We start from the raw sequence: 15,683 nt of genomic DNA on the forward strand, positions 1-15,683 counted from the left end.
GTCCCCTTCTGAATTCATGTTGTTTGCTTTTTACCAGGTCATTATTGTACAGATAATTCTCCAATTTATTCCTGATAATTAATCCTGTTATTTTACACTGCACTGAAGTAGGACTAATGGGACTGTAGCTGTCTGTGTCTGCTTTGTCAACCTTTTTGAAAATAGACACCAGGTTGACCTCTAAAAATTACTAGTACCTCCTCATTGTTCATCCAGTCCCTCATAATGACTGCCAATGTCTCAAAAATATCATCCCTGTCTCTCTTAGTATTCTGAGTTAGATACTTCCCCACAGCAGGAATCTGGAGAACAAAGTCATATAGAATGTCTCTCAATTGCTTCATTAGTTGATAAAAGATGTTTGATCTGGGCACAGCTACAATTGAGTATTTTGTGGCCAGCAATGTTTCTACTTAGTTATAAATGGCCATATCCATCCATATAACAAAATATTTTTTGTCTGCAGTGACTGTCTGACTGTAAGCTCAAGTCCCAGTTTTCTGATTGTTTATTTTATCTTCGAAACATTGAAACAATCATAAAGCAGTAAAAATAAATCAGCTGCTTTTTAGAAAAACAATCAATCATATACTAGGGGGAAAAAATCTCAACTGCCTTAACAGTTCCACACTGATAGCCCAGCTAAAAGGCAAGCAAAAGTGCTAATTGACCTCCACGGCTCACCTAAGTACCTCTTTCTCTCATAGCCCATCTGCCTTTCTGCTACTTTGTCTCCAGGTCTCCCACTCATAGCCTCATCCTTCGCTAACCTCTGCGCTACACATTTCCACCCTATGACAGACCTCACCCCTTATGCTCCACATAATCACACTTGCTCCCCAGTCTCATCTTGCCACTGACTCCCTGCCCTGCCTTAGGATTGCATTCCTAAGCCTCCCCTCCTTGTTCTATAAGCATTGATATGGGTAGTTCTGTTTAAAGTTACTTAGGCAATACTTTCTCATTCAAAAATCATCCATTTATTTGCAGTTTTTAAATGAGTAAAAATGCGTACCTTGAATCCTTTTCCAGTAAGCTGCTTAATAAATATTCACAATGAGACATTCTGAGGATTGGAAGTTCAATATATGCATGTGGTCCACTTTCCAAATCATTATCATTGAGATAGGATGAAGAATAATGCAGATTCTTACAATTACTCAGACTGTTTATACACTCAACATCTGTAAATAGAAAAAAGATTAACAATTAAGATTAACAATTACATCAACGAAAGGTAGAAAAATGTGAATTATGGAAATCAGACATATAAACTAAGAATGTTGAAAATACAATATTGGTTGTGCCCTACAGTGTCACATGCAAAATGTTAAGATCTCTTTCTCTTTCAGATAATGATTAACTAGCAATGCACATCCCCATTCCATTTCTGGCTTTACATGTACATACAATATTATCTTTATCACGAAAGATAGACTTTGCCTGGCAAAATGTACATGCACATACTCTTAATATACCTTGACCGAAAAAACAAAACGGTAGGATCACAACAACAACTTGCATTTATATAGCACCTTTAACATTAAAAAAATCAGACAGTGCCTCACAGAGGTGTAATCAAAAATAATGGATACTAAAGCAACACAGGAAATATTAGGAGGGGTGACCAAAAGCCAGGTCAAAGAGGGGTTCTGAGGGGGGTCTTAAAGGAGGAGAGGAGGTGGAGAGGTTTAGGAAGGGAATTTCAGATCATAACTTCTAGACAACCAATGGTAGGGTGAAGAAGGAGGGACGCACAAGAGGCCAGAGTTGATGGAATGGAGATTTCGGAAGGGGTTGTAGGGCTTGTGGGCGTTACAGCCTTAGGGAGGGACGAGGACATGAAGGGATTTAAAAATGAGGATGAGAATTTTAAATTTGAAGTGTTGTGGGACTGGGAGGCACTGTAGGCCAGCGAGGACAAGGATGATAGGTGAGGGGGGCTAGGTGCGTGATAGGATACGGGCAGTAGAGTTTCAGTTGAGCTGCAGTTTACGGATGGTGGAGGATGAGAGGCTGGTCATAAGACCATTGGAATAGTCAAGTCTGGAGGTGACAAAGGCATAGATAAGAGAGTTTCAGCAGCAGATGGGCTGAGGTAGGGGCAGAGGTGGCCGATGTTATGGAGAGGGTATGGGGTTGGATACTCAACTCGAGGTCATCCAAGACTAGATGTCAGACAAGCAGTCTGACATCACAGAGGCATGGGGAAGTAGAGAGGTGATGTAGAGCTGGTAGTCGTCAAGGTACTTGTAGATCTCGACCACATGTCTTTGGATGATATTGCCAAGGGGCAACATGTGGATGAGGAAGAGAAGGGATAGATCCTTGGGGGACTCCAGAGGTAACGGTGTGGGTGCGGAAAGAGAAGCCATTGTTGGAGATGCTCTGGCTACAATCAGATACGTAAAAGTGGAATTAAGTGAGGGCAGATCCACTAAGCTGGACAACAGAGGAGAGTTGTTGGAGGAAGATGGTGTGTTGAACTATGTCAAAGGCTGCAGAGGTCAATGACGACAATGACTGATAATGACAGATAATTACCCACGGTTACAGTCACAGAGGATGACATTTATGACTTTGTTTAAGCCCATTTCGATGCAGTGGCAGGGCTGGAAACCTGATTGGAGATATTCAAACATCGAGTTGCAGGAAAGATGGGCACAGATTTGGGCGGTGGCAACACGTTCAAGGACCTTGGAGAGGAAAAGGAGGCTGAGGATGGGGCGGTAATTTGCAAGGGCAGACAAGTCAAAGGTGATGTCCTAATAATTTTTAATAAAACCATCTCAGATCAAGATTACTAGATTCATGAAGTGTCTTATTAAAAATCAACAAAATAAGTTTTCTTTTAATAGTGAGTGGCCAGATATTTAATTTTCACAGTTACTGGTTCAGTTAAGCAGGTCAATAATACAGCAATTTATGAAAAGCATCTCACATTTTTTCAAACCTCTTGCATGACTGCATTACCTGTACCAGAATTAGAACATGTTTTCAGACACAATGGATAACGGTTTAACCTGTGAATGACACTATTGCTGCCTGAGGTCATTCCTTTTGACCTTCTCCTTTCCAGTGAGAACAAATTCAATTTACATAATCACTCCTCATAATCCAATTATGAGGGCAAGGGCAGCAGGCGCATGGGAACACCACCACCTGTACGTTCCCCTCCAAGTCACACACCATCCTGACTTGGTATATCGCCATACCTTCATCATTGCTGGGTCAAAATCCTGGAACTCCCTACCGAACAGAACTGTGGGAGAACCTTCACCACACATACTGCAGCGGTTCAAGAAGGCGGCTCACCACCACCTTCTCAAGGGTAATTAGGGATGGGCAATAAATACTGGCCTTGCAAGCGATGCCCACATTCCATGAAGGAATAAAAAAAAAATCTCTCCATCCCCTCAATCATTTTAGTTGCTTTCTTCTGTATCCTCTCAATAGCTCCAATATCCTTTTCGTACTGCAGCGACCAGAACTATACACAGCATTCTAATTGCGATTGCACCAACGATTTATAAAGTGGCAGGTTCAATATTCGTACAATATTACGTACTCCAAGGCGGCTTTAAGACACTCGACAATGCAAAATCGTCGAGCAGAAATTGATAGCCAAGTTCCGCACCCATGAGGACGGCCTCAACCGGGATCTTGGGTTCATGTCACGCTACACGTTACCCCACCAGCGAACAAATGTTATCTGTTTTTAATATAACGGGTCAATTGCTGTCTTTTCCTTCCGGAGGTTTCTATGTTTCTACCTCTCTCGCTCTGTTTTTTTAATTGGCATCTCCACATCATCTGTTTTTTTAGTTCTGGCCGTTTGTATATTCGGTGGGCCTGTAGGTAACACCTATCTGTCTGAACACTTTGGTTGCCTTGGCAACGAGCAGTTGAAAAGACTCTCTGTAATCACCAGGCATTGTTCTGTGATTTATAAATGCGATAGGTTCGAGGATTTCAGTTCCACATTCACCTGAGGAAGGAGGAAGCCTCTGAAAGCTTGTGGATTTTAAAATAAAATTGTTGGACTATAACTTGGTGTTGTAAAATTGTTTACAAGGTTCAATATTGACCTGTTAATGCATCCCAACATCTGATTTGTTTTACTCACTGCCACCAAGCATTGTTGCAATAGCTTCAAGTTATTGTCAATCAGGAACCCCAGACCTCTTTCATTTTCCATGCACGTTATTTTCTTTAAGTAATGGTCCCTTCCTAGATTTTTTTGTCCCCATGTGAAGCACTTTGCATTTCTCTACAATGAGTTTCATCTGCCATCCATCTGCCCAATACTCAAGTATATTCAAATCCTCCTCTAGCTTAACCCGTTCAGCTTCGGAGTCTACCACCTTCATTAGCTTCGTATCATCTGAAAATTTAGCCACTGTGCTTGTGACTCCTAGCTCCAGATCATTTGTAAAGATATTAAAGATAGCAATAAGCCTGGAGTGAGTGAGATTAAAATAATTGAATCTAGTTCAGCCCAGTACCTGAATTCTCTGATAATTTGACTTTCTGCTGGATCTTGCAGTAGTATTTCTGCTGTTCTTTCTGTAGGTCAATGTGCAGCACACGACGGCACTGCGGACCATCCAGTAAAGTGAATACATCTAGCTGCAAGAAGCAAGTTGGTAAAACATAAATTATGTATAGAAATGAATAGATTGATCATCTTTAGCTGTAGTTATTTACAAATAAATGTCTGCTCCACATACTGTAAGTAGACTGACTATCGACTCAGAAAATTACTAGAGATAACTGAAACTTTAAGAAACTTTTGAGGCAGCACCACTCGATTTCCCTCTTCCTATTCTATACAATGACAATTCAATTCCTTTTGACTACATTACAACAGTGACCACACTTTACAAGTACTTCACTGGCTGTAAAGCGCTTTGGGACGTCCTGAGGTTGTGAAAGGTGCTATATAAATGCAAGTCTTTCTTTTTTTTTTAACATCTGAAGAAGGAAATTTTAGCACCAATTAAGTACCCAGCCAGTAATGAAAATTCCAATTCCCCACCACAGTTACTTCCCAACTGGTATGCAGGATTAGAAATTATGCTGATTTGCATTGTTCGCTATTGAATGACTCGATGAGAGATCCCATAAACGATCTGAGCTGGGGACCTCCCTCCTTAACTTGGAAATCAAAAATGGGGAGGTTTTTTTTTTACAAAGCAAGAGAAACAACCCGATCTATGTACATGTATAACTAAAAACTTTATATCTGAGCTTCTCCTGCTGCGTGGCTCATTACTACATCACATCTTCAGCCAGAAGTGCCGAGTGGATAATCCATCTCAGCCTCCTCCCGATATCCCCACCATCACGGAAGCCAGTCTTCGGCCAATTCGATTCACTCCACGTGATATCAAGAAACGGCTGAGTGCACTGGATACAGCAAAGGCTATGGGCCCCGACAACATCCCAGCTGTAGTGCTGAAGACTTGTGCTCCAGAACTAGCTGCGCCTCTAGCCAAGCTGTTCCAGTACAGCTACAACACTGGCATCCACCCGACAATGTGGAAAATTGCCCAGGTATGTCCTGTCCACAAAATGCAGGACAAATCCAATCCGGCCAATTACCGCCCCATCAGTCTACTCTCAATCATCAGCAAAGTGATGGAAGGTGTCTTCGACAGTGCTATCAAGCGGCACTTACTCACCAATAACCTGCTCACCGATGCTCAGTTTGGGTTCCGCCAGGACCACTCGGCTCCAGACCTCATTACAGCCTTGGTCCAAACATGGACAAAAGAGCTGAATTCCAGAGGTGAGGTGAGAGTGACTGCCCTTGACATCAAGGCAGCATTTGACCGAGTGTGGCACCAAGGAGCCCTAGTAAAATTGAAGTCAATGGGAATCAGGGGGAAAACTCTCCAGTGGCTGGAGTCATACCTAGCACAAAGGAAGATGGTAGTGGTTGTTGGAGGCCAATCATCTCAGCCCCAGGGCATTGCTGCAGGAGTTCCTCAGGGCAGTGTCCTAGGCCCAACCATCTTCAGCTGCTTCATCAATGACCTTCCCTCCATCATAAGGTCAGAAATGGGGATGTTCGCTGATGACTGCACAGTGTTCAGTTCCATTCGCAACCCCTCAGATAATGAAGCAGTCCGAGCCTGCATGCAGCAAGACCTGGACAACATCCAGGCTTGGGCGCATAAGTGGCAAGTAACATTCGCGCCAGATAAGTGCCAGGCAATGACCATCTCCAACAAGAGAGAGTCTAACCACCTCCCCTTGACATTCAACGGCATTACCATCACCGAATCCCCCACCATCAACATCCTGGGGGTCACCATTGACCAGAAACTTAACTGGACCAGCCATATAAATACCGTGGCTACGAGAGCAGGTCAGAGGCTGGGTATTCTGCGGCGAGTGACTCACCTCCTGACTCCCCAAAGCCTTTCCACCATCTACAAGGCACAAGTCAGGAGTGTGATGGAATACTCTCCACTTGCCTGGATGAGTGCAGCTCCAACAACACTCAAGAAGCTCGACACCATCCAAGATAAAGCAGCCCGCTTGATTGGCACCCCATCCACCACCCTAAACATTCACTCCCTTCACCACCGGCGCACTGTGGCTGCAGTGTGCACCATCCACAGGATGCACTGCAGCAACTCGCCAAGGCTTCTTCGACAGCACCTCCCAAACCCGCGACCTCTACCACCTAGAAGGATAAGGGCAGCAGGCGCATGGGAACAACACCACCTGCACGTTCCCCTCCAAGTCACACACCATCCCGACTTGGAAATATATCGCCGTTCCTTCATTGTCGCTGGGTCAAAATCCTGGAACTCCCTTCCTAACAGCACTGTGGGAGAACCGTCACCACACGACTGCAGCGGTTCACCACCACCTTCTCGAGGGCAATTAGGGATGGGCAATAAATGCCGGCCTTGCCAGCGACGCCCACATCCCGTGAACGAATAAAAAAAAACATGGCACAATCACCCACTGAGTATCGCAGGTGTACAGAAGGGGTGAAATTGGACATGGCCAGGACGCAAAAACAGGCAGAATTGCATTCGCCATCCATTATACAACACACCCAATATTCACTTCTATTGAAGTCAGTGGAACTGAATATCACGCGGGGCTTATAATGGGCGACCGATGTGATGTCACCTGTTTTGTGACCCCACCCATGTCCAACTTCACCCCTTTAGTGTTTTATTTTCACCCTGCATACCATTGTTTGCCAAGGGAACAGTAAGCTGCTGCCAGTTACTTCCAGACGTAAGCTAAGAATAATCTAAATAGTTGCTAAGGAGTGCACATGACAGTGACCTTGAGTGTCTCAGAAACAGAATGTCGCTGCCGGTGGGAAAACAGGTAGTCTCTGCTTGGGTCACCTTTGATGACAAGATTAGGAACTCAATAAGCGAGAAATTGCAAACAAAGTTCTTGCCCATATCCTGCCACTAAGTGGTACGATTCACTGAATTACCGTTGCACAATGCCAGTGCACCATCAGACTAACTTCTAAGAATTTACAAAGTAACAGGCCCCGAATTTCTGTAAGGGTTCTCCTGATCGCCCACCGTACTTCCGCTGGACATCAGGAGAATCCATTTACGCGGTTTCTCCGGGGTTCTGCTGATCTCCCATCACAGTTACAGGAAGAGATCGGGAGAATCCCTGTGGAAATTGAGGGCCACATTTATTTTAGCCAGAAAAGAGTAATGGAGCAGTAGTGCTGGATTCTAGGTGTCTTCAATAAAGTAGTGAGGTTCAGTGTAACTGATCAGAGCATAAGGAAAATAGCATAACACAATATCAAGGCACTTTTATATATTACAGGAAAGGGACAAACACATTGTTACTCCCAGTTACCAATTCATCTCATTTAAGTGCGATATATGCTTTTGACTCAGTACCTCCAAAAAACAAGTAAATTCCCATCTTAATTCAAATTTCCTTTTTAACTAAGCAATAAGCCATATGGGTTAGAATGGACCCAACACCATATGACATATATACAAACTGCAGATGTGCCCAGATATAACAGACTGTTATGTTATTACTTGTTTATTATGCAGTTTCTTTCATTCACTGTATAAATATCATATCCTTTCCTTTCGTGCTATCTTTTCCATATGTATTAGCAGATCTTCTGTGGCACTGCTCATTGTGAGTGAAAGATTATGCTGTTGCAAGGAATAACGCTGGTAAATGGGAATGGAAAGGGTGCACATATCCACTGAAAGAATTTGGAAATAAGTTTGTAAGAACTCTCCTTGGAGACAGTGTAGCAAGTCTTTCTGATTCGTTTCTGGAAAATAAATATCTCTGAAAATGTACTTAATGTTACTAAAAAGTTTGGTTTAGATGAACGTGTTTAAATTTAGGACTTTTATTTAGAAGCAATTTCTGTTATTTAAATTAATCATCTATTTTGCTAGATATTTTTGAGTTTGGAAATGAACATAAATAAAAGAAATGCAGCTGGTACAATTTACAACATTATGTTTCACATATAACATACTGCATTTGCTAAATAAACAGCCGTTTGAATAAGTTACAGTTTCTACTTTACCTTGTTTTAACATTTAATAGAAAAAAACAAATTCTGGTTACTGTCACTGCTCGTAAAATTGATTTCCCTGGAAATTTCTCAGTAACGTTCCATGGATATAAAGGAGCGCAGCAGGGAGTGAGGCTTATAAAGAGCAAGCCCCGGCATACTCTGTGAATAACAAGTCTTGCTGTCAATCACAAATATTTCTTGGAATTGTGGACAGATACATGCTGGGAATTATAGCCTGGCATCTTATTGAATCTCTTTAGCCGAGAATGACTGCACTGGGAAATCCCATGAACTCTAGCTCTAGATTTCTCAGAGGCATACAAACCTTAGACAAAAAAAACATTGTTTGACACATTTTAAAATACCAAAAATGTTAATGTATTGGTAAGTTTAATAATTTTGTAATTATGTCATATATTAATGAATTTATAATGTCACAGATGTAATTTCCAATTATAAGTTTCTCAGTTTAGTCAGATTCCAAGTTGGTCTCTGGAGCAAGTTCACTGGTTCTCTTCTTTTCTGGTGATTGGTTAGTTGATCGGTTATTTTCATGCATTCTTACCAGTTTTCCATTGGGAGTTTATTTGTATGACTTTGCCTACTTTTGATTGGTATTTTCCCTACCTGTTCCGTTGTGATTTGTTGCAGTTTCATGGATCTGAAACTTGAGCTGAATTAGTTGCAAGTGTGATACGTACTTTACAAATAAGGTGTGATGGCTGAGGTGTGATACTTGGGGCACGATTTTAACATTGAAAAAGGGGTGGATTGGGGGGCGGGCGGGCATTCAAAATCGCAACCATTTCAGACCCGCCTCCAACCCGCCCACTTCCAGTTTTCACCGGGGCGGGACAAGGGGCGGGAGACCAACCCGCTCCCAGGAGGCGGGTTGGTGATTAAAACCTTTCTAGGAGGCTGCGGGCCTCCATTTTTGCAGAGTTTCCAATTTCAACCTCTGGGGGCCGCAATTCCTGGGCCTTCTCCTTCACGCCACGCAAAAGGAGGCAAGAAGGCCCAAAACTAACGGGTAAGTGCCTTTCTGGCGCAGCTCGTGGGCCCGGAGGAGCAGGAGTGCTTCCCTCAGGCCCAACAAGCCTACCTGCAGCGACCACAGACATTACCCCACCCCCCTGATCTCCGACCAACCCCCATAACGATCGCGGATCCCCTCCGATCTCCCATCCCCCCAGTGATCGCGGACACCCTCCCCCCCCGATCTCCGACCCCCCCCAAACAATCACGGACCCGCATGATGACCCCCGATCCCTCCCCACAACTATCGCAAACCCCCGCGATAACCCCCATCCCTCCCCCAACGATCACGGACCCCCGCAATGACACCCAATCCCCCCCCCCCATGACGACTCCCTCCCTGTGCCCACCCATGCCCCCGTGCCCCCCCCCCCCATACAACCAAAGACTTATCTGAAGACTTACCTGAACGCACCCTCTCCCTGGCTGCTCTCCTGTCCGACTGAGACCAGCCTGTCAATCAGGCCGGTCAGTCGGTTAGCAAACCGACAAAAAAAAACGTCTTTATGTCAAAATCGTAAGGACGTCCGGGAAACCCGTATTTCCGGGTTTCTCATCCGCAATTTGACACCCCCACCCCCTACCCGGCTCGGGGTCAAAATCATGCCCTTGAAGTATAACTGACACAGGTAAGGTTATTGGGTAGACATAAATAGAACAATACTAGAAAATTGCTGGTTAAATTGAACATTGAAAACAAGTTTGATCCAGCATTACACATGTACAAAGAGTGTCTGGTATGGAGAGAAACAATATTGAACGAATTAGCATTACTTCATCAAACAGAAATCTGAAAACCGTTTACTATCTTCTCTACAATGTTTTAGGAATTTTGTACAAAGGCATCACTAATCCTACCTGTCCGTTAGCAGATCCAGTAATAAACTGATGAGCTCTGTTGTCCATACACAAGCTCAACAGAGGGTAGCCTATGTAAAAATGAGAAACTTCAGATCATCAGCCAAATAGCTTAGAAATGATCACACATTAAACAATTTACACATCTTCAATAATGAAAAATTTAATAAGACCAAAGCAAACTTACTTGATAACACTGCTGACTGATACAGTAATACACTACCGGTGAGATCCCAAACCTTATATAAAAATAAAGAGAAATGTCACTGCTACAGAATAATGTTCATTACGTTTGTGGATGTTTTTTCACCGGCCTCCAGCTTTACTTGAGCAGACTAACCTTAAAGTCTGCTCAAGACTTGGTATAACTAGGAGGAGCTGGCACAGAGCAAGCTCCACCCATTTGTACCCAAACTTTGCATCAGAGACCCTGATTTGTACAGTAAAGCAGCCTTACGCCTGTTTCAGGTGGTGGGCTGTTCACCCATTTGGAGGCCTGTCTGGATATGGCATCGGGCAGGCCGTGAGCATCGATGGGACGGCCAAGTTGACCCCCTGCCTCTCACTTTCAACTCCTAGCCGCCCATTTTTCAGGTGCTAAACGGACGGCAGTGAGTTGAATTTCCCGCCTGTGGACTCACGATTATCACTAGAAACGCGAAGTGATAGTTTGTAGAATTTTTTTCACACAGAGCAGCATTACCACAAGTGGCTATTGAAGCAGAGATTACAACATCATTTAAATAGGAATTAGTAAATAAATTTTTAAAAATAATATAGGATACAAGGGCAAGGAAATGGGATTCGAGTAGATAGCTCCTTAACCGCACCTAAAACCGGCAGAGGTGTAATTTCTATGAAGTCCTGGTCTGAATCCAGTATATAAAGAAATAGAAATAATAAAAGAAGAGGCAGAGGGAGATCTGTCAAGTTAATGACTCATTTTTTGGGGCTGGAAAATGTATTCCAACAAAGCAGTTGATATTGTGTCAATTGACGCCTGGGAGATGGACAGATCGTTGGTTTGGGAAGAACACTGGAGGTTTTGGGATACATTTTGATTGAGAACATTGCGGCTGGAAGGATTGTAGATGAGAGATAATGTTCTAGAAGAAAAACTGCTTAAGTTATAAAATTTCAAAAAACTGCAACTTTCATACCTTAAAAGTCCTGTCTTCAGAGATTGATACGAGTATGTTTGATTGCCAAGGACAAAATTCTGCAGCTGTTACTGCACCAAGATGACCTTCCAAGACAGCCAAAATATCCTCCTGCTAATAGAGCATTAAATACAGGTATATAAATTGGCCCGTTTTACAGAAATATGAATTTCTCTTTTTAACCTGATATTGGTCTATCACCTGACTATCAATAGAAAGTTATGTGATTTATTAATCACTAACCATCTGCTAAGAAATAGGCGATGGTTAACTAATTTGTTTTATTATACATACGGCAGATTAGTAAAATTTAGACTATTAATTGAACTCATTAAGTATAGTTTAAAAATTGAAAAAGCACAATAATCAAGGATGGGTGATGTGTTGATCTTAACCTTTGTCCTTTCACCTCTAATATGTGGAATTAAATCCAACCCAAATCACATGGCAAAATTGGGTGTAATTCACTATCAACTTGGCAATATCACTCGGCAGATCACAAAAATGGCTGGTTTTGGAAATTCAAATGCCACATTAGTGCAACAGGAGGTAGTTTATGAGGTTGAGGTCGAGCCCTATTTTATATGGGACAGCATTAAGGAAGCCTTTCTCGCCAGCACTAACATTCATCACTTTGATAAATGTTTCCTGTTCTCTTCCTCCTGACCTACCCAAAAAAAACCCTAAGAAAGTGTAAAAATGTTGTGAGGCCTGGGAGCTAAAATATCTTGGGCCTCAAACTCAGGCCTGCGAATGTGGTTTGCGCTCACTCTACCCCCACCCCCTCTAAAAAAAACATTCGGGATTAAAATCGGCCCCAATAATTCGGTATCACTAAGTTCTAAAATAAGGTAAATAATGACTATTTTTTTTTAAAACTTACCTTACAGTTCAACACATAGATTTTGTTGTCTGCACAAGTGACCAGTGTTTGGTCATCTGGACTGAAACATAAATATAACACCTTTCCCAGTAGAGTTCCTACAACAGTTCCTCTAGGTACAAAGCCTGCAAGTATCAAGTTGAATAGTTACAACCACTCCCATACAAAAATATACAAACATTAAGCCAAGGTATTCATAAAGACTAGTATTTCTTTCAACGTGCTGAACACAATTTCAGAAAGTTCTTGACAAGGTGCCACACAGGAGACCATTAGAGAAGATTAAGGGGGAGGTTAGCAAATTGGATTAAAAACTAGATAGAAGGGAGGAAACAGAAAATAGGTGTTAAATTTGTTTCTCAGAGAGGTTGGAAGTGGGTAGCACTGTCCCACATGGTTCTGCTTACTGTGTAAATCAATGATTTGGATATAGGACCAGAGGAAGTGATGTGCACTTAAATAGGAAACATAATAAATAATTCTGAGGACCAAAGCAAGCTGCAAGGGGATGTTGATAAGATGCTGGAATGGGCAATATGATGGCAGATGGAATTCAATGTCATTAAATTTGAGGTGATACATTTTGGTTAAAAAAAAAATGAAAATAATAATTATACTTTGAAAGGGGGACACTGGGTGATGTGAAAAAGCTGAGGGATGTGGGCGATCTGGTTCGTAAGACCTTAAAAGCAGCACTTCAGATTGGTAAGACCAATTAAAAAACAGCGAATGGAATATTGAGTTTTATGGCAGGTATAGAATATAAAAATTGAGATGTAATTGTGAATTTATATAAATCCTTCATAAGACCACAGTTGGAGTATTATGTAAACTTTTGGGCTCCATATTAGAACAAAAGAACATAGGAAATAGGAGCAGGAGTAGGACGTACGGCCCCTCGAGCCTGCTCCGCATTCAATAAGATCATGGCTGATCTTCTACCTCAGCTCCACTTTCCCATCCTATCCCCATATCCCTTGATTCCCTTAGTGTCCAAAAGTCTGTCGATCTCAGTCTTGAATAAACTCAACGGCTGAGCAGCCACAGCTCTCTGCGGTAAAGAACTGCAAAGATTCACAACCCTCTGACTGAAGAAATTTTTCCTCATCTCGGTCCTAAATGGTCAACCCCTTATCTTGAGACTATGAACCCTCGTTCTAGTCTCTCCGGCCAGGGGAAACAGCCTCTCAGCATCTACCCTGTCAAGCCCTCTAAGAATTTTATACGTTTCAATGAGATCACCTCTCATTCTTCTAAACTCCAGAGAATATAAACCCATTCTACTCAATCTCTCCTCATAGGACAACACTCTCATCCCAGGAATCAATCTAGTGAACCTTCGTTGCACACCCTCTAAGGAAAGTATATCCTTCCTTAGGTAAGAAGACCAAAACTGTACACAGTACTCCAGGAAAGATGTTATAGGAACATTTTGTAGGAAAGGTGTTGAGATAATAGAGACGGTACAGTGCAGATTCACTAGGATGTTGCCTGATATGAGGAAATACAAATGTGAAGAAATACTTGAAAAATAGGGGCTGTTTTCACTAGAACAGAGGAGATTATGGGTTGATTTGATAGAAGTGTTTCAAACTATGAAGCGTTGGGACAGGGTAGATATAAAGAGATTATTTCCAGTGATTGAGGGATCTAGAATGAGATATAAGATTAAATGTAGGAGAGCAGGATAAGCTTTTTAACACAGAGGATTGTGAGGCTATGAAATACACTACCGGAGTTAGTGATTGATGCAGGGAACATGTTAGCATTTAAGTATAGCTTAGCTAGGTCATTGAAAGAAAAGGGAGTAAAGGAGTATGGAAAAAGGGTGGGCACATGGGATCAGGACCAATGCTCATGTGAAAGATAAATACCAACAAGGATTGGTTGGGTCAAACAGCATGTTTCCATTATAATTCTATATAATCCTGAGCACAGTGCAATTCAAAACTGCAATTTAAAGTCCAGAAAGAAAAGCTTAAGCAGTGAGAATCACCATCAATATTCCTACTTACAAAGAATCATGATTAGGTTCAACATTCATTTGTTTATTTCTGCCGCTTGGTTAGCTCCCACATTGGGCAGTTTTGACAAAGGTCAAAAACTCCAATGCAGAGCTACCACATTCGATACCACAGCAAGTTCACAATGCTGCAAAGGTTAAAAATCTCAAATGCAAACTTTTTCAACACAGTTCCCATAAAATGTTATCATTTATTTTTCTTCATTAGAGGAGTTACAGAAAGTTAACCTTCATAGATGAAACTCAAACTCCCTGAGTCAGTGACTATGTTTACAAATGTTAGCTCAGCTCCCTTGCACTGTTGGATTCAGTACACTTCTCCAAGCCAGTTTTCTCAGCCAATTTCCCCAATTAGGTCATCAGCTCTCAATCCTTAAGCAAACACATTGTTAAATGTCAACAGGAATTTAGAGGCTAGGTGTTGAAGTTATTTGTAATTCTTTATCAATAAATTTTTATAAAGGAAGTCTGCTAGAATGACAAAGGACAGCAGCACTACAGTTAGATCCAGCAGGCTGCTGAGTTTCTAAAACAGCCATGCTTCTGTGGGAAGGTGCTGAGTAGAAGTCTGTACAGAAAAGGAAGTAACCCCCAGGCCCAAGCCTCATTATCTGGTACCTGAAACAACAACAGTACAAAAAGGCCTCCTATCAAGCAATTCAAACAGAGCATTGGTAGAGGTCCAGGAGAAGGCCCTTTGCCCATTCACTTGGCAGCAGATGGGTGAAAGGTCCAGAATATTACATATTACATAGAATACACAGCACAGAAACAGGCCATTTGGTCCAACTGGTCTATGCCGGTGTTCATGCTCCACACGAGCCTCCTCCCACCCCTGTTCATCTAACCCTATCAGCATATCCTTCTATTTCTTTCTCCCTCTTGTGTTTATCTAGCTTTCCCTTAAATGTATCTATGCTATTTGTCTCAACTACTCCTTGTGGTAGCAAGTTCAACATTCCAATCACTCTCTGGATAAAGAAGTTTCTCCTGAATTCCCTATTGGATTTATTAGTGAGTACCTTATTTATATTCATATATTGATGTTTTGATAAAATTACAAAAAAAGTAAAAGGGGAACTTGATTGTTGCCTTTCTTGGCACCTTGACTTTTGGAAAGATCTGTTTCTCTGGTTGCTATATGTTGTAACATCTTAATGTCGGATGATT

The 15,683-nt window shown here is 42.1% G+C and overlaps 1 protein-coding gene across 4 annotated transcripts in view; it reads right to left on the minus strand.

Moving 5' to 3' along the window:
• Positions 1-15,683, minus strand: part of wdr27 (WD repeat domain 27) — a 327,145-nt gene that overhangs the window by 305,835 nt on the left and 5,627 nt on the right. For all 4 annotated transcript variants that reach the window (XR_010963597.1, XM_067988592.1, XM_067988591.1 and 1 more), the window contains exons 4-9: positions 12,491-12,615; positions 11,608-11,721; positions 10,635-10,686; positions 10,448-10,518; positions 4,506-4,629; positions 1,016-1,184 (exon numbers count right to left, since the gene is read on the minus strand). Coding sequence is in view for 3 of the 4 variants with exons in the window: in XM_067988592.1 (XP_067844693.1) it covers positions 1,016-1,184; positions 4,506-4,629; positions 10,448-10,518; positions 10,635-10,686; positions 11,608-11,721; positions 12,491-12,615 (655 nt within the window). In the remaining variant the exon portion in view is untranslated. The remainder of the gene's footprint in view (positions 1-1,015; positions 1,185-4,505; positions 4,630-10,447; positions 10,519-10,634; positions 10,687-11,607; positions 11,722-12,490; positions 12,616-15,683) is intronic.

Source organism: Heptranchias perlo, chromosome 8 (assembly GCF_035084215.1).
Source record: "Heptranchias perlo isolate sHepPer1 chromosome 8, sHepPer1.hap1, whole genome shotgun sequence".
Classification (NCBI taxonomy): Eukaryota; Metazoa; Chordata; class Chondrichthyes; order Hexanchiformes; family Hexanchidae; genus Heptranchias; species Heptranchias perlo.